The 19,681-nt window shown below is 45.1% G+C and overlaps 1 protein-coding gene across 1 annotated transcript in view; it reads right to left on the bottom strand.

Annotated features, from left to right (window-relative positions):
• Window positions 1-19,681, bottom strand: part of RYR3 (ryanodine receptor 3) — a 573,948-nt gene that overhangs the window by 60,057 nt on the left and 494,210 nt on the right. The window contains exons 65-67 of the mRNA XM_040227012.1: window positions 17,225-17,355; window positions 9,755-10,075; window positions 7,275-7,515 (exon numbers count right to left, since the gene is read on the bottom strand). Of these exons, the coding sequence (XP_040082946.1) occupies window positions 7,275-7,515; window positions 9,755-10,075; window positions 17,225-17,355 (693 nt within the window). The remainder of the gene's footprint in view (window positions 1-7,274; window positions 7,516-9,754; window positions 10,076-17,224; window positions 17,356-19,681) is intronic.

Below are 19,681 nucleotides of genomic sequence, written 5' to 3'. Positions count from 1 at the left end.
TTTGCCAACAAAGGTCCGTCTAGTCAAGGCTGTGGTTTTTCCAGTGGTCATGTATGACTGTGAAGAAAGCTGAGTGCCGAAGAATTGATGGTTTTGAGCTGTGGTGTTGGAGAAGACTCTTGAGAGTCCCTTGGACTGCAAGGAGATCCAACCAGTCCATTCTGAAGGAGATCAACCCTGGGATTTCTTTGGAAGGAATGATGCTAAAGCTGAAACTCCAGTACTCTGGCCACCTCATGCAAAGAGTTGACTCATTGGAAGAGACTCTGATGCTGGGAGGGACTGGGGGCAGGAGGAGATGGGGATGACAGAGGATGAGATGGCTGGATGGCATCACTGACTCGATGGACATGAGTTTGAGTGAACTCTGGGAGTTGGTGATGGACAGGGAGGCCAGGAGTACTGCAATTCATGAGGTCGCAAAGAGTTGGACACAACTGAGCGACTGAACTGAAAAGTTGTCTTGCCTCGAATCATCTTGCACATTTGAAATTATATTTTGAAAGGGGTGGATGATTTGCCACTTCCAAATATCTGTGTAAAGTAATGCATTAGGAGTTAAATTGAGTATCATCTTTCTTAAAGAAAACTGTGGCTCTCATGAATGGTTTAAAAAACTCCATGTCCCTTCGTGCCTGCCGGGGAATAGCTATCAAAAGCCAGTTCCCTATACCTGGGATATCAGACTGAGTTGTCCTGAGCTGCCTGTACCTTCTGCCCATTCTGCCCATTACTAGGCTAAGGAAGAAAGTAAAGACTCGTAAGGCCAAGACCACCCGTGGACGACTCTCTCATCTCCTTAGTTCCTTACTGCTTGAGTTCTAGCTTCACGGATGCCTCTGTTTAATCTTTCTTCTTTTCTACTTCAACTAGCCTCTGTTGTATAGGTAGATACTACAGGGGACCTGCCCCACATTTATTCTCCTCTTCTTCCTTAGGAAGAAACCCCCATTTTACCCTGGGTGGCACTGTGTGCTGCTAAGATCACGTTACCCAGCCTCCCCTGAGGGACATCTGTGGAACTGCACTCTGACTGATGAGCTGGAAGAGGAAGTTTTGGATAAGCCTCTTGGAAAAGCTCTCTAAAAAGCATCAGATAGCTAAAGGTGCCCTCCTGCCTTTCTACTTCCTCTCTGGGATGAAAATATGACAGCTCAAACTCTAATTGGCATGTTGCACCATAAAGTAACTTTGAAGATGGAAGTCAATGTTAAGGACAGGAAGAGAGAGGGGTGAGGAGCAACAACACTGGCCACGGATTGGATAACTCTGCACTTCTTTTATGTGTGAGATTTAACTTCTACTTTAAGCTACTCTATAAGGTATCCATCACTAGGGGCCAAATGCAATCCAAACTGGAGGCTTGAGATTGGTAATGCTTTTTGATTTCTTTCATATTGATTTTTCAGAGTCAAGTGTCAAGTTTTATCAGAAGTACCAGCTGTTCCTTCTGCCGAGTTCTGGTTTAAATGAGCTTTATAGGCTTGCCCTATGCCTCTACTGGGAAGAGACGAGGGCACACATCCTACCCTGCCGAGGAAAAGTCCAGCCACAGGGAATGTGACATGCAGGAACGCTGAAAACAAAACATCAGGTGAACGTCTGCTCACAGGAGAAAGCAGCAGCTTTGGCTATCTTGGCTTTCAGCTCAGTGAATTTTGTTTTGAACATCCTTCTTGCAAGAGACGGATTTTTTACTCTTTGTTTTTAGTGAGGGTCCTTCTTCAGGTTCAGAATGGTGGGTCATATGAACCCACCATTAAATGCTTTCTCGCAGGCACATAAATTCTCTGCTCCTCTCAAACCAGACTAAGACAATATTTGCAGGAGGGCAGAAGATTCCAACCTTGCCTCTCCATTGTGTCCGAATCTTTTCCTACCCCCAAATGAAGTAACCAGGCTCTGTCCCCGCTGCTCCCAGCCTTCCACAGAATTCAAGATCTCTCAACATTCAGACAGTTGATCCTTTCGGAGGTACTTAACTGACATGTGGGTTTCTTTTATCATCTGTTCTCCGTGCTGCCAAAAGACAGGTGAGAAATGCAAGGCTGTAGGTGGGGAAGAAGGTTGGATTTAGAGGTAAACCAGAAACAAAAAGCAGGAGAATAAAATCTTGGAGAAAGGCAAGAGTGAGAAGAGTTAGACTGCTATTTTCAAAATGGCAAGTCATCAGGGTTTTGAAGAAAGTAAAGCCAGTTATCAGGCTTTTGAAAGAAAGTAAAGCCATGCTTCTGTATTCATGGTCAGGTTGTCTGACTAAGCCCTAAGAGCTTATCTGTGCCTCGTGCCTGAGCCTTTTGTAGAGGATTCAGCCTGAGGCAGTCACCGCACAGGATTTACCTGGATTCCCTTCAACAGTTTGAGAGATGAGTTTTCACTCCAAATAGTTTCTGTTCAGTGTCTCTGATTTCCAGAAACGAAGCTGAGAAGCTGATTTGTGTAGAGAGGTTTGTTGAACCTATGTTGATTTCTAAGCTCCTGGCCTGAGGAGATGGAGGCCTGAGTTATCAGGCTATGACCACAGCATGCCTGGAACTCTCACTCCTTCTGGGTCATTGTCAGACTGATCACTGACCCACCGAAACTTCTATTCAGATGTCAGAGAGACCTGCCACACTGCTGTGACAGGGCTGAAGGAAGTACAAAGATTTAACACAACAAGAGAAAACAAGGGAAGACAGGGCAAGATGGCTCTCTTCAATATTTAAAGAGCTGCTTAGGAAGAGACTGGAGTAGTTTTGTGGCTCTAAAGAGCAAAAGCAGAGCTGATAGGAGTTACAGATCTGAACTCAACATGGTTCAAAGCTGGGGGAATTGGATGAAGGCAGTTCAAGGTATAAACATCCAGATATAAGATAAATAAGTCCTAGGGATGTAAGGTTAAACATGACTCATCTGATTAACACTGTATGTTACATGAAAGTTGTTGAGAGTAAATCCTAAGTTTTCTCATTACAAGGAATAAAGACTTTTTTGTCTTTTATTTTGTACCTGTGTGAGATGATGGATGTTCCCTCAGCTTACTGTGGTAAGCCTTTCACGATGGATGTAAGTTAAACCATTCTGTTGCATACCTTACAGAGGTCTTTGTGTCAATTATGTCTCAATAAAACTAGAAGAAAAAAATGAATGAGAAGGAGTTGAAAAAAGTGACTTGAAATGTCTGACGCTAGAACGGGAAGGCACGCACAGGTCCAGCTTTGTCTATTGTCCATAACCGTGGTGGATAATGAGAGGAGGGAAAGGCACCGCTAGGAAAAAGGAAGGGCGTATTTATTTGTCCAGTTAGATGAGCTGACCTCTAATATTCCTGCCAAGTCCACAGTCCTGTACTTCCAAGCCAGCCAATTCTTTAGGGTGAAGAAAGGACTCAAGGAAGGTAAAGGCACACACATAGGAAGGAAGTATTTATAAGTGAGGGTCAGATAGCCTTAATGCTCCCTGGTGTTCAGGGAAGAACAGGTTGAAAAGTGGGGATGAATGAATTAATGATGATCTCAAAGACTCTCTGACATTGTCATTTTTAGCAACTTTCAAATACTACGTAAGTGGAACACACTCTGTCTTGAGTCTTGATTGTCAATAGCGGCAAATGCAATTAGAGAGCTATTTCAGGAGCAATCTTACTCTACTCTCATTCTTGCTTTCACCTCAGACTGACAAATTCCTTTGCTAACCTGCTAACATAATTATGTTATCGGAAATGACTAAAATGATGACGCTGAGAGCAGGATTTCTTTTGAGAAAGTGAGTAAAATTGCCCATAGTTAAGGAATTATATACACACATACACCTATACAGTGTGCATATGTTCATTCTGCAAAGCTAAATATAAGTAATCTTAAGTAGATATTTTAAATAGTAAGTATAATTTACCTTATGAAACAAATGCTAAAATAGGCATATCCAGACCTATTCCTTGCCCATGACAGAATGGCATACCACTCAAAAAGTTAGCAGTGTTCCCCCAAATGTCTCTAAGTCTTTTCAGTATCTACGATGGGGTATTTTAAAATTAAGCCACTCCAAACTTTCATTTTAGGTCTTGAAGCTCTGGGAAGGTGTGGTTTAATAAAATATCTATTTGGTTTTTGCTTTCCACTGGGACCAGCTGTTCTTTGTTCCTTGGCTTGCTCACGAACATAAGGTTCCTGTGCTTTCATTTCCTCCTTGTTGTTGTTTAGTGGATAAGTCTTTGCGACCCTATGGACTGCAGCACACCAGGCTCCTCTGTTCTCTACTATTTCCCAGAGTTTGCTCAAAATCATGTCCCTTGAATCAGTGATGATCTAACTATCCTTATTCAGCTTAAATTCCATGATCAATATTTATAATTACCCTATTATATACACCTTCATGCCCTAACCCATTTTTCTTCATCATACTCATTTTGCAAAACTCCAACCAGGGTTAAATCCAACTCTCTACCTAGTCTCAGCCTGTACATGGCGGCCAAGTTGGCTGGAGAAAAACACAACTTGCTGATGGTCCCACTTTAAATCCACGACCACAGATCTCAAGTGGGGCCACTGATGCTGCCTTGCAACCATAGTGTACTCCTCTGGTCCATCCACTCCCCCTACTTGCCAAAGCCATTGCCCCAGATCGTCTGCTTCCTCCTCAACCCTCCAAGTACATTCTCCCCACCCTCCGTCTCAGTTGATGCTCTTGTTTCCTACTTCACTGAGAATGGAAGCAACCAGAAAAGGACTCCTACAGACTGCCAGCCATAATACATTTGGGTGTGTGTGTGCATGTGTGTGTGTCTGTCTGTGTGTCTGCCAGCAGCAGCACCCATGCACCCTGCCCTCCTGCCCATCACTGTAGATGAACGATCTCAGGTGGATCCTCTGCCTGTTTGAATGCATTGCTTTAGAAATTCTCTCTCCCTCTTACCTCATCAATTTCTCTTCTCTCCAGTGGCTCATTCCCATTCATAAAGAAACAAGTTGAAAAGTCTCCCATCCTAAAAACTCTCCTCTTGAACCTATTCTGCATCTAGCTAGCAGCCCACTTCTCTCTTCCCCTTTATAGTGAAACTCCCTGTGGGATTGCCGTAATGTTCCAGTGGTTAAGAATCTGCCTTCCAATGCAGGCTACGTGGGCTCGATTCCTGGTCGGGGAACTAAGATCCCACAGGCTGTGGGGCAACTAAGCCCACACACCACAGCTACAGAAGCCTGCGCACTGCAATAAGATGGCAACAAATAAAGCCCGTGCAGTGCAGCTAGAGAAAGCCAGCACGCTGCACAGAAGACCCAGAGCAGCCAAAATAGTTAAAAACAAACGCCTCCCTGAACAAGCTGTCTGTAGTGCTATTTCCAAGTCCTTTTCTCCTATTCTCTTCCAACCTACTCCAAAGAGGCCTTCAACTCCATCGCCTTATTGAAACTGCTCTTGTCAAGGTCACCAATCATTTATTCATTATTCTTTCCTCCTGGAAATCCTTTGTGAAATTGGTACCTAGGACACAGCACGCTGTTGGTTTCCTCCTGTCTCACTGGTAGCTTCCTCTCAGTCTCACTCGTGGTTCCTTCTCTCCCGCCTGACCCGTGTACAAGCGATCAGTCCTTGGAACGCTTCTCTCTCCCTCTCAAGCCTTTATTTATCCCCTTCAGTCTCATGGCTCTCAAAGACCACATACCAATATGTACTACTACTACTACTACTGCTGCTGCTAAGTCGCTTCAGTCGTGTCCGACTCTGTGCGACCCCATAGACAGCAGCCCATCAGGCTCCACCGTCCCTGGGATTCTCCAGGCAGGAACACTGGAGTGGGTTGCCATTTCCTTCTCCAATATGTAGGCAACTCTCAAATTCTTAGGTCCACATCAGACCTCTCTTATGAACTCTGGACTCATGTAACTGCCCATATTCATTTTTATATTGAAGAGGCAACTCAAATTAACATGTCTGAAAGGGATCTCTTCATTCTCCCCTACAAAACTTCCATATCCACAATCCCCTCCAACTTAATTGTTGGGAGCTCCCTCCTTCCATTTGTTCAGAATCATCTTTGACTCATCTCTTTTCTCTTATTTCCAGTCTGCATGTCCTCAAGGCTCTACCTTTAAGATGTTGGATCTAGAATCTGACATATTCTGTCAACCTTCATTGCTACCAGCCTGGCCCCAGCCACCACCAACTCTTTTTTTTTTTTCTTTTAAATTGTAGTAACATACATGTCAAATTACTCATTAGCAACATTCAGTACATTCACAGTGTTGGACCACCACTATGACTATCTAATTGCAGAGCATTTTCAGGACTCTGAAAGGAGACCCCAGTCCCACTAAGCAGTGGCCCCATCCCTCTCTGCCCCAGTCCTGGCACCACTAGTTTGCTCTGTCAACTCCAAATCACCCTCAGCCCTTGACTGGGCCACTGTGAGCCTCCCAGCCAGCCTCCCCACCTCCTTTATTTGCCCTGATCCATCACCACTGTGCTTGAAGACTGAGACAGATCACATCACAGCGTAGCTTCAACACTGCACCAACCTCTCATCTCACTCAGAGGAAAAGCCCTGTACCGTCAGCCCCCTGGAGAGAAACTGGCCGCTCCAGCATCTGCTGCTCTCCCCACCCCTCAACTCCTCTCTCTCTGGCCTCCCTGTGATCCCCTAACATCCCCACCCATCCCTCTCTCAGGGCTTGCACCAGATATTCCTTCTTCCTGGGAACAGACCTCTTCCCCAGATCCACATGGTTTCTGACCTTACCTCCTTCAGGTCTGTGTTCAAATGTCACCTTCTCAGTAATATTCTTTTGAAACTGCCACCTGGCACTCCTGATTCCATTTACTTTGCTTGTATAATTTACAGTGTATAGGTAAATATACAAGTACAAAGGGAAGTATATTGTAAATGTCTAAGTACTTTGTTTATCATTTGCTCATCCCACTCTCTTGCCAGAGTGAAAGCTCCCTGGGCCAACATCTTTTTTTCTGTAGTGTTCTTGCCTGTGCTCTCGAACAGTGCCTGGCACACAGTCAGGAATATCTCTTGAATGAGTGTGTGACAGAAGAGCAGAGGGGCGGAAGGGGTCGCTGCCGCCCTTCTTCAGCGGCCTGTGAGGACGGACTGGGTGGCCATACCACTGACCATACAGAACCACTGGGCAAGGAAAGCGCTGCCCAGAGGTCCTACAGCAGGATGCAGGCTGGGAGGTGGACTGGGGGGCGCTGCTGGTGGCAGCCGTGACCTCCCTCTCTCGCTTGTAACAAAACCCAGTACCACCCCTCCATCGGGGGCCAGCCCTGCCCAGGCACCTCTGTACCTGCTGTTGTCCACGTAGCGGATGAGCATGGGGTAGAAGGCATAGAGGTCTCTGCAGAGGATAGCAAACTCGTCCAGGATGAGCAGCTCGGCCTCCTGCGTGTCTCCCTTGCTGTCAGCTCGCAGCTGCTCCTCCTCCTGCACGGTCTTGATGGCCTTCTTCTTCAGCTTCTCCAGGGTCGGGATGAAGTGGCTTCTCAGCAGGTCTGGCCTGGCTTTGCTGATGATCGGTTGGGCGTACACTGTGTTTGCAAACAAAGGGTCTCCCCCTCATTCCACAGGTTATGACAGTCGAGAAAAGGAAAGAAGGGACACTCAAAGGTGAGGCTATGGAAAGCCCTTGACTCAGACTGGCACCCTTCCTTCATCTTCCTCTTGGCATGTCTGTCTCATGAAGTCACAGTTGCTGGGGTGGGGTTAGGCATGGATGGAGCTACAGGAGAAGGTCCCTATTCCTGTTTTGCTTCTTCAAGTTATGAGAAGAGCCACCCCTGAACTCTTGCTATATCTCTGAGCTCTTCATAATAGACCATCTTGTTTCATTTTAGAAGAGTGACTTTGGCTACGTTATAAACTCCTTGAAGGAAGTCTTTTATTTATATAAACAGCACTGTGCTGAGTCAAAAGTACATACTTAACACTATGCTTTCTGGTTATTTTATAGAGAAATCTCTTAAAAATACACAAACCCAACTATAGTTCTCAGCCCCCAACACTTGAGAACTGCCAGCCTATTATCTTGGGGCTCCTCTAGGCCCTAAGGAAAGCAAACTACTATCATCTATAATGGATTGAGAGGCAGGCGAGGGTGGCCACTAAAAGTCAATGAGCAGAAACAAGTCATCAATAGGATTTGGGACTATGATTCTAGACCTCTTAAAGAGAAAGATAAAATCTACATGTCTCACTGACTTTTTAAAATGCAAAATCCTATTGGTCTAATTCATAATAAAGGTAAGAATCAGAGTAATTATTTAGATATGTGAAATGAAATTCCCAAGAGTCATGAACCATTCACAAAGTACAATATGTACTTTGTGTATTTCAAAGTTCTTTAATGTAGGGCTTTTCAGTTGGAGACAGCCTATATTCCAGCACTTTTAAATCTCACTGTGCCTTATTTTTTGCTTTCATAAAAAGACTTTTTTAGAAAGAGAAGGTGAAGGCAGTTCTCTGTTGCAATGTGTTAATCAAGAAGTCGAAACTTAGTAGTATGATGGCTCACATTTAATACCCTGGTCCTCACCTGGGTGCATCTCTGCTTTGGCCCTGGAATCAGAGTGGTTCTTCCAGATACAGGTGATTTGAGGTTGCTTTTGAAAACTGACTTTGTTTACACACCAGGAATGAAGTGACCTGACTGAATGAGATCTGGACACACTTGTGAAATAACAGGCCAAGTTCAGTCTCATCAGTGTGCTGTGACTTCTTTCCTTCGTACCCCTGGGGAATCTAAGGGAGTTCATTCTTTGATTTCCTTCCTTCCCTTAATCCAGATTTACAAATGTAGAGCCCTCAACAAATTACTTTAGGGTTAACAATATTCTTGGGCTAAAAGGTAAGAAGGGAACACCAATTTACCTATTCACATGTTCCCAGGGGCCTATACTATCCAGGAGCCATCAGTAACCAAAGTATTTATTAATATAATTTGAATCTCAGTTCATTTCAGAGACAGGAAGAGGGTAGGAAGTTTATTTCCTTGGTCTTGCAGAGGGGTATCTACTCATTTGTCCAGGAAGCTAATGGTTCCTATGGACCCAATGGCTTTGTTTCATGGTCCAGGAAAGTGTAGGGGTGAAACAGCTATGGTGGAACTGTGTATCTAAATTGCAGGTCTATCAAAGGCAATGACTTTAGCTTCTGTCTCCTCTAACTTTACTGTGACAGAGGACCCTAAAATCTTCATGGTTTCCTGACTGTGGAAAGTGTGGTTATTAATTTTCCAAGCCTCTCCTTTTTGAGAACAGAAAATCAGCAAGTAACTAAGAGCCTATTGCATGCAAGGAGTTCTAGAGGGATACAAAACAAACCCAAAATCCAAGTGACACTACTATGAGCCTAAATCAGAGAGTGGCTTAGAAAGCATAAAGTGAAACACAAATGCTAGAAACTTACAGTACAGCCCAGGTGGGAGTGAGTTTCGTACATGTGCAAAACAACACAGGGTCACTTACCCGGAAAATATGAACAATTATTACTGTAAGAGCAAATGGGATTCTTAAGTACCAAAAGCAAATGAGCAACAATCATCAGAATCTTGCAGAGTTTATTAAGAAGGGCTTCCTGGAGATTTGAGGGGCTGGATTAGTTGGGGAGTCAGGCAGGAGCATTTGCTCCAGGAAGCCCTATAGGGGAATAAGTCAGTTCTTTTTACTGTTAAATATCTGAGGTGGGGAGCGGGGATAGCTTAATGACAGACTAAGAGAAGAAAAAGAATCTAGGCATCTCAATGCCAGGGCTGAAAGACATGCATGGTACCTGCAATGCGCTTCATCCAAGAGGCCTCATCAATGCCCAGGTTATTGTTGATGATTTTCAGAATGTTGCCCAGGATGACACTGAGGTGTTCAGACGTGACCTTGGTGCACCAGGGCCCTGCACTGGGGGGCAGGTGCTCGGGCCCCCGCTCCCACCAGTAGGACAGGTAGTTGCACAGCATGGGCAAGATGACCTCAATGACGTGGGGCATCTCTGTGTACCGGGCCCCTGACTCAGCCAGGTCGTTGATTTCCTTCATCAGGCCTTCCAGCTGGGGGATGTCGGGGCACATCTCCTCCACTGTGTCTGGCATCCCCAGAACTGACCGAGAGGGTACAGGAATGATAAAGGGACAGTGATTCAAAACAAACCTTCTCTCTCTGTCACCCCTCCTTTGATCTTGAGACATAATTTTCCACCCCAGAACCTCACACAAGTAAGCACTGGATATGTAGGAGCTATTGTAAAGGCTGCAGCTTCCAGAGGCTGGGTTATCTTCCAGATGGTCTATTCAGGTCAAGTTCAAGTTCAAGTTTATTCAACTTAAACTGAATCTTAAAGGAACATAACAGAGACACGGCTGAGGGACATTTCATAAGACTTCTCTGTGAAAAAGTCAGTCTCTTGGCTTCTGTCTCCTGGCCTCAGTGCATGCACTGCCAAAGGCAGGACCCAAAGCAGAAAAGCAACCCATAGATATTGAGCTGCCAATCTGTGGGTCAGTCACCTAGATCATGTCTGTACTGTTTTGGAAAGGAAAAAGGAACCTGTTGCATCAAAGATTCTTTTAGTTGGCCCAGAGACAATGCTTTCCATCCAGTTGAAACCTGTGGGGAGCGGGAGACATTGCATGTACACTGATTTCTGCATTTACAAAAGAAGTTATTGATGATCCGAAGTAACCTTTGCTGAGAGCTCTTGTCAATCACTTAGACCATTTTGTTTTTGAAGGCTTATAGGCAACGGATAGTGAGTTAGCCCTGTCTTTTCCTCACAGTGAATGACTGAGGTCACTTCACTGAACAAGGACAGACAGGATCAGATGATTACAGAGTTCAACATGAAACGTTGTCAGGTACAAGAAAGGTAAACGGAAAAAGCCAAGAGGATATCTGTCCTGTTCTTCTTAAGGCAAAGGATACTCTTTTCCTCCAAGGTAGGAGGAGAGACCAGAAGCAACCTGAAGTTGCTGATGAGTGAGATGCAAATAAGGGCTCTGTGCGGCAAGGCGTGGCCCAGCTGAGAAAGAAACACGACTCAGAAGCACTGCAGAGCATCCTGGTCGGCAGCTCCTGTGCAGACTCCAACCACAGGCTAAACTTCTCAGAGTGGGGCCAAAGCATCAGGCGCCACGGAACCTAGGGAGTCAGAGACGCAACGGGAAAATGTGGTGCCTTTTAGACCCACTAGCGGAGCACATTGGATCCACTAGAAGATCTGAGGAAATTATTTTTGATATTAAAAGCAAAGCGCAAAGTTCTCAGGAATTTCAAAGGAAAAAGCAGGAAACTTCAAATAAAATGTGACATTTAGTGAGTTGGGTTCTACCTTCAGGCCCTGCGCCATGGGGTTACTGCTGGTGTGAAATCTCTCTTTTCTAGATTTTAAGTCCATAGGAATGGAAGGGTTAATGAAGAAAAGGCCACAGCAAAGGCTTTGGCTTTTAGGAATATCAGTCAACTAACTGAAGGGTCTGTCTTGGTTTCCTTCATGATTGTACTGCCTGGAGCAAAGATACAGTATAATCCTGTGAAGATAGACTAAAAGATGAAAACAGAGTACAGGCATCTTGGTTCCTGGGCTGGGGTGGGGAGGAAAGGCATTTGTGGTACCTTCATCCAGGAGACGATGAATCTGTAGCTGATACAATCAGTTCTACAGGATGGTGTGCAGCTGCAAATCAATGGACTCAGAAGAGCCTCCCTGCTATGGAGTAGGCCCTGCCAGGAGTGTCCTAACACTTGCCCTAATTATGTTTTTCTCTTGCTATTGGCATGGCCTTTGGTAAGAGGAAGGCTGATTACTCTTCCTTGGAAGTTAGGAGTAAAGCAATGTCCTTTAAATCCAGACAATTCAAAAGGACGAGCAGCATGAAGGCCAAAGAACATTGAACTTCTGTGATTTACAGCGAAGGGAATTATACAGGTTGGACACGGTGCATTGCCAGTGCTGGTCATTTGTAGAGAACGAGTCTGGCCTGTACCTTGCCGCAGAGCAATAAGAATCAGGGGTGACATCAATGTGGGGGTCTGGGGAAACTCTCACAAACAAAATCATTTGACACATACGGTGTCAGATAATAGAAACAAATGGTGAAGTCGAACATTCTACCTTCAGGCTCTGCACACAGAGCACTGTCAACTGCCACAGACGCAACTGAAGTTTACAACTGTTGGCGATAAAATTATACATGAGAAGGCTTGGAGCATGTGTGTGTTTAAATGTCACACAGACAATCCATCATCAGAGACACTTTTTTCTCCTCCTACCTAACACAGAGTTGCTTGAGGTTGCTTCATTGGAGTCATTATAATGACCTTTAAAAGTTATTTATATGTAATTGGTCCTCGAGGGGAAGAAACATTCGCAATTCCGGTGGTGTTTTGTACTTCAAATGCCACATAATAAACCAGCAGAATGAATGCTGCTGAGTTATCTCCCTGAAAAACAGCTCAGTTGGGTCCTGTTAGAATCAGACTCAAGACTGTAAGGGGGAACCATTAGAACACGCTGTCCTTTTAGCTTCCACATCAATGGCTCTCAAAGTGACATTGTCCTGCCAGCAATGGCAGCATCACCTGGAAACTTGTTAGGACCTTTGGAATCTCGACTTCCTGAATTAGAAACTCTAGGGGTAGGACTTGGCATTCTTCAACAAGCCTTTTGAGTGATCCTCATACATGCTATCAAGAGAGAACCATTGGGAAAGGCTGAGTTAGAGTCCACAGCTGTATTTTTTTCACCAGGCAGCTCTTCCCTCAAGATGACAGCATCAGAGAGCACCACTTCTGTAGTAGTACATGGAAACCTCCATGGAAACTGGACCTCCTTCCTCTCTGGTTGATCTTTTCCAATAAGGATTTGAAAAGTAAACCTGGCTGGTGAGGAGGATGTTTTGGTTAATCTATTATCCTGACTGGGCTTTCCTAGTGGCTCAGTGGTAGAGAATCCACCTGCCAGTGCAGGAGACGCAGGTGTGATCCCTGGGCTGGGGAGATCCCCTGGGGGAGGAAATGGCAACCCACTCCAGTATTCCTGCCTGGAAATCCCATAGAGAGAGGAGCCTGGCAGGTTATAGTCCACGGGGTCGCAAAGAGCTGGACACATTAGCGACTGAATATACACACACAGAGATCTAATTCTGCTCACGGATGAAGTCAGCAACAACAAGATTCTGATTAATAGACCACTGCCACATGTAAGCAAAGACTTCGTCTAGCACACAGCTAGATAAGCCTTTTCTAGACACATCTTAACAATTCTGGATGAGTTAAAAAATGCTCCAGGATGGTACAGGATACAAGAGGTCCTAATATGAGTAACTCTGCCAGCAAAATGGACTACAGCCCGCCAGGCTCCTATGTCCATGGGATTTTCCAGGCAAGAATACTGGAGTGAGTAGCCATTCCCTTCTCTAGGGATTGACCCTGGGTATCCCGCATTGTGGGTAGATTCTTCACCATCTGAGCTACCAGGGAGACTCCATTTACTGAGACGCCCAATTGACTGAAGGCTTGATGAGTCAGTTCACATTGTATTTCTCAACCAAAGACTCACATCATCTGTCACAGTCCTTTCCCTCCTCCCTCCGTCCCTCAGGCCACCTACTGTGTGTAGTGAATGAAGTCTATCTTTTCAGAGTCCAGTCATTGTCTGGCTCCAGGCAAACATGGTTATCCCAGAATACATATTTATGTACACTCTGCTTTTCGAGGGCTGGGCACATCGTCAGAATTCCCTCTTTGTTAACTGAATGATGAAAAATATGGGCTCAGAGGACTTGGGCCCTGAGTCCACAGTGTGTGACTGATGCATGCACAACAGTGTCGCCACTAATCACAACCTTGTCCCTTCTTCCTTACGGAGAATGCGATGACAGATACTTATTTTTAATTTATGGGTATGTCTTACTAAATCGACGTAAAGGTATATAAGATAAGAAGAAACACATTTCTAATAGCCCTTGAGAACAATGGGACACAGTCATTTCCTTCCCTCCAAAGCCAGTCCAGGGTTTCCTCCATCTGGGTCAATTTCCAATCTGCCTGCTACTCTACCTCTATGTCCCATCTCGTCATGGCAACTAGATGGGGAACCAATGGAAACAGAGACAGACTTGATTTTCTTGGACTCCAAAATCACTGCAGAGGGTGACTGCAGCCATGAAATTAAAAGACACTTGCTCCTTGGAAGAAAAGCTATGACCAACCTAGACAGCATATTAAAAAGCAGAGACATTACTTTGCCAACAAAGGTCTGTCTAGTCAAAGCTATGGTTTTTCCAGTGGTCATGTATGGATGTGATAAAAAAAGCTGAGTGCCGAAGAACTGATGCTTTTGAACTGTGGTGTTGGAGAAGACTCTTGAGGGTCTCTTGGACTGCAAGGAGATCCAACCAGTCAATTCTAAAGGAAATCAACCCTGAATATTCATTGAAAGGACTGATGTTGAAGCTGAAGCTCCAATACTTTGGCCACCTGATGCAAAGAGCTGACTCATTAGAAAAGACCCTGATGCTGGGAAAGATTGAAGGCAGGAGAAGAAGGGGATGACAGAGGATGAGATGGTTGGATGGCATCACTGACTCAATGGACATGAGTTTGAGCAAGCTCCGGGAAATGGTGAAGGACAGGGAAGGCTGGCATGCTGCAGTCCATGGGTCATAAAGAGTCAGACACGACTGAGTGACTGAACAACAACTACTTCTATGAGTTCAAGAGCAAAGTAGATCTCTCTCTTTCCCAAGGTGCAAGCTCTACACACTGGTGACATAGACAGAGACACTTTTTTTGAATGATAGCTGGACCAGAATAAATACATCAGTATCCAGCTCTGTCATGAGGTTGGGGAGCAATATCTTAGCTGGCTTCTGTCTACAGATGCCACAGCCCTTCCTCATCATTACCAAAGCCTGCTCGGTCGTTTAACTCCTACTTTAGCTGCAAGACATAACTCATGTGGAATCATAAGACAGCAGAGAAAAACAAGGTTGGGACTATAATTTTCCTAGTCCATAAAAGGGGAGAAAGGGTGAGATGAGGCTGAGGGGATTGGGGAATTAACTGAGAGATGCCATGTGAGACTTTGGAATGTGGAGGCATCTTGGCAATATATCTCTCTCGATGAGCTCTGAGAACACTGGTCTCCGCAGTATTTTAGCTCAACAAGAGAACTTTTTAAAGCAATTTTGTCTCAAATGTCCTGGTCATGTTTACTGGGGACCAGGTGCTGCTTTTATCTGAAGTGGGAACAAAGCTGCCAAAGCTTAGCACTCTGGATTCTTAGATGGAAAGAAGAGTGACAGAGAAAAATGTAGCAAGAACCCTTCTTCTCTTAGGACTCTTAGGACCCATGACAGTTTGAAAAGAGGGCTTGAACCAAATGGAACTGAAAAACAGTCTAGTCATCTGCTGGTACTGTGTGTCAATATGTTAAGAAAATACTGGTTCTGAACAGGATATATTCTGGTTTGAAATGGTTTGCCATGATTTTTGGGGGGGAGGGGTTCTGCTTTTCTTAACATCAATCTAACCCATCATGTGGTAGCTTTTGCTTCACGTTACTTCAAATCAAGGTAGTTCTTTCCAGCTGGAGGCCAAGTTTCATTCAAGGTTCCTGTTGGAAGGGCCTCTGATCTACTCCATTGTCCTTCAGCAGGATCACACTTATCCATACATGGGGACTCTTATCTTCCATCCCCCAGAAGCAGGTTTACCACCTGCCTTGGATTCCAGTTCCAGGTTATTCTAGAAGAGGGGGGTGGGAAAACTTTTCCTATAAAGGGGTCAGACAGTAAATATTTTAGCCATTGCAGGGCCAACAGTCTTTGCTGCCACTACTCAACTCTGTTGCTGCAGTTGAAGGGGAACAGAATGGGCCACCCCCAAATATGCCCCTTTGGACTACTTTGAGCTGATTATTTTTAAGAAACTGAAGATCCAGGAGAATGTCTGAAAACAGAGTTACCCTTTTGTAAGGGAAATCTACCTTCGTAAACAAAGTTTACCTTAGTTACGGGAGCCTGTACGAGACGAGTGCTCTTACCAAAGATCACTTTTTCATCTGAGAGATTCACGAGTATGGTGAGGCACACTGCTTACCAAGCCCTTCCTCTTCTCACTTTCCCATGGATTCCTACCCCGTCTGAAGCCCTAGACTCCTAACCTTTTCCTCAGGATGGTATATAAGTCTCAAATGTTGAGCTGGCTTTTGAGTCTCACATCTTTTAGGGGCTCCCTTATGTACACATATGTCCATAATTTTTTTTTTCCTCCCATCAATCTATCTTTTTCAGAGGGGAGGTCTCAGCCAAGAACAATGAAGGGTAAAGGGAAAATTATTTTTCTTTCCCTACACAGTGCTGAGGGCTTCCCTGGTGGCTCAGTGGTAAAGAGTCCTCTGCCAGTGCAGGAGAGGTGGGTTGGATCCCTGGGTTGGGAAGATCCCCCTGGAGAAAGAAATGGCAACCTACTCCAGTATTCTTGTCTGGGAAATCCCATGGACAGAGGAGCCTGGTGGGCTACTGTCCAAGGGGTCACAAATGAGTCAGACACGACTCAGTGATTAAACTACACAACAACAACGCAGTGTTAAAGCAGCCACAGACAACATGTAAATGAACGGATATGACCATGTTCTAATGAAACACCGTTTATAAAAATCAGCAGTAGGCAGATTTGGACCATAGCCTAGCACTGTTCTAGAACTCAGTATGCCAATACTCCTGTCAAATTCTCTTCTGTGTAGAATTTCAATTCCTTCTTGTGGTTTTCTATCCATCCTTCATGAAGATGAAGAATGCACGGTCATCATCCTTGGAAGCACAGCCTCCCTGTGGACTTGAAGAGTATACTAAGGTTATCAGTGCAGCCCTGTGCTACCCCCTTGCTCCTGCTCTCTGGAGAGGAACAGAGAAGGACAGTCACATCCCCAGGTGCAGGAAGGGAATGGAGATCAGGGCAGACAGGAGAACCTGAGCTCTTAGGATGCAAGGGATGTTGAAACCAACTGCACTGTCTCCTCTTTTCACAGAAAGAGGAAACCAAAGTCTAAAGAAAACAAAGAACTTGCTTGTGCCCACTTTCCCAGCAAGATGGAGACCTGTCACAGGGTGCCAGTTCTGACCTCCTGGCCCCTCTCAGACCATGTGAACAGACAGGGCTGGGGGCTGCTGTCCTTGTCTTTCTGGCTTTCTCTCCCACTGCTTTCCTCTAAGCACATCAGTGATGACCTCTGATGGATGGTACTTACTAGACCTCTCCCTGGGGGTTTTGGTGTTGAAGACGGAGAGCGGGTTGTAGCGGTTAAGGGTGGGCTCCAGGAATGCCACTGGTATGGCGGCTGCCAGTGAGGCCAGGCATTCTCCAAGGGCAGGACGCTGCCTGGAAACAAAGAAGTCCATTTAGAAGTGGTGCCACCTTTGTGCTGGCCCCATGCACTGGTAGACCAGGCCTCTTTCCCAGGATGTCTCGGGCCACTTCCCCACAGATGGCTCCACTGGACATGCTGGGCCTTGAGCTCAGCTGGATTGCATATTCTTCCCTTCCCTCCCCTTTTTCTGGACACTAACCAATGGTTTACAATGGTCTCATTCCCTGCTACCTAGTTCTTAAATAACTCAGGTGATATATACTATGTAGCTTTGTTCTCTCCCAGCACCTCTGAGAGCAAGTTTGGCTGGCATCCAAATTGAACCGGATCCTCCCGGTTCTTAAAATGTTTAAAAATCTTTCATGGAATTTCTTTGTCTATTCCCTGTTATAAGCAGAGCTTGTGTTGACCAATGGGAACTGTTGACAATGGGCCCAAAACACCAATAAGACACCAAATTAAAGTTCTGCCTTGCAAGATAAATGACATGTCCAAACCAAATCGCTTGATGTAGACAAAAGAGCTGTAACACCTGTTACTTCTCTTTCTTCCACAAACACTTGAGTGTCCACCATGCACTAAACTTTTGTTTTTAAGTCTTTCTGTGAAAGACACAATCAATCAAAATCAAAATGCTTGGGATTCCTAGTTCAGATTTCTACTTCTCCAGCTAAGAGGACTTATGCTTACCTGCAGGATAACCAAGGCTGCAAGCGTAAGTGATGGACCACAAGCCACCAGCTGGTCAAAGCAGAGCTAGTACTGAAAGAAAGCTTCCCCTCTCAGACCTGGGCTTAGCCCTGGATTTGTATTGTCTAATCCAGCAGGTTCTTTCTGCTACTGAGATGATATACAGTCATAGCTCTGGCTCAAAGGGCCCCATAAGGGGGCTGATATCTGTTGCTTCCTGATGAATGGGAGACCAGAGCCATCTGTTTTCCACCCATCAGGATCTTTTCCCTGCCACTCTCTGGCATTCGATCACAGACAGACTACACATACCAGCCTTGTGAGTTACATACGTGATGCCAGTTTCCAAATACGAGGAAAAATTTCTTCAAATATGTGAGTCCTTTGTTAGACCATGATACAAAGATAACTAGTAGAAAAGGTACACATTAGGTCAATAATTAAGAGATGAAAAGGGATTACAGGATTCAAGCCCCTCTTGTTTGCCTTCTTCTGTGACTGATGAGCTTCAACTCATCAGTATGAATGTGGATCCTGTGCATGAAGCCCACCAGGAGAAGCCCTGGGGGCAGAGGATGTCAGGCTGCACACTGGGGGACATTACAGAGCCATGATGGAGAAAACTGTCAGCTAGAGGGGCATGCTTGGAGCCAAGAGCAAACGTGTACCGCACTATGGCAGTTCTGCAGAGACAGGAAGGCATTAAGTTCTCACGGTTACCTTCAGTTCCCACCAAAACCCATGCCCAACAACATGTACACTGCTATATTTAAAATGGATAATCAACAAGGACCTACTGTACAGCGCAGGGAACTCTGCTCACTGAGGCATACCAGGCTGTTATGTGGCAGCCTGGATGGGAGGGGAGTTTGGGGGAGAAGCAATACTATATATATATATCTGAGTCCCTTTGCTGTCCACCTGAAACCATCACAACATTATTAATCTGCTATACTCCAATATAAAATAAAAAGTTAAAGAAAAGTGCTATGAAAAGGAAAAAGAAACTCATACCCAGCATCCCATTAACTGTCCTTCACTATGACAACAGCCAGCTTCCCTGGTGGTTCAGACAGTAAAGTGTCTGCCTACAATGCGGGAGACTTGGGTTCAATCCCTGGGTCAGGAAGATCTCCTGGAGAAGGGAATGGTAACCCTCAAACTACCGCACAATGGCACTCATCTTATACGCTAGTAAAGTAATGCTCAAAATTCTCCAAGCCAGGCTTCAGCAATACGGGAACCATGAATTTCCAGATGTTCAAGATGGTTTTAGAAAAGGCAGAGGAACCAGAGATCAAATTGACAACATCTGCTGGATCATGGAAAAAGCAAGAGAGTTCCAGAAAAACAACTATTTCTGCTTTATTGACTGTGCCAAAGCCTTTGACTGTGTGGATCACAATAAACTGTGGAACATTCTGAAAGAGATGGGAATACCAGACCACCTGACCTGCCTCTTGAGAAACCTATATGCAGGGCAGGAAGCAACAGTTAGAACTGGACATGGAACAACAGACTGGTTCCAAATAGGAAAAGGACTATGTCAAGGCTGTATATTGTCACCCTGCTTATTTAACTTCTATGCAGAGTACATCATGAGAAATGCTGGGCTGGAAGAACCACAAGCTGGAATCAAGATCGCCG

This window comes from Oryx dammah, unplaced genomic scaffold (genome assembly GCF_014754425.2).
Source record: "Oryx dammah isolate SB20612 unplaced genomic scaffold, SCBI_Odam_1.1 HiC_scaffold_26, whole genome shotgun sequence".
NCBI lineage: Eukaryota > Metazoa > Chordata > Mammalia > Artiodactyla > Bovidae > Oryx > Oryx dammah.
This window is presented reverse-complemented; position numbering and strand designations above follow the sequence as displayed.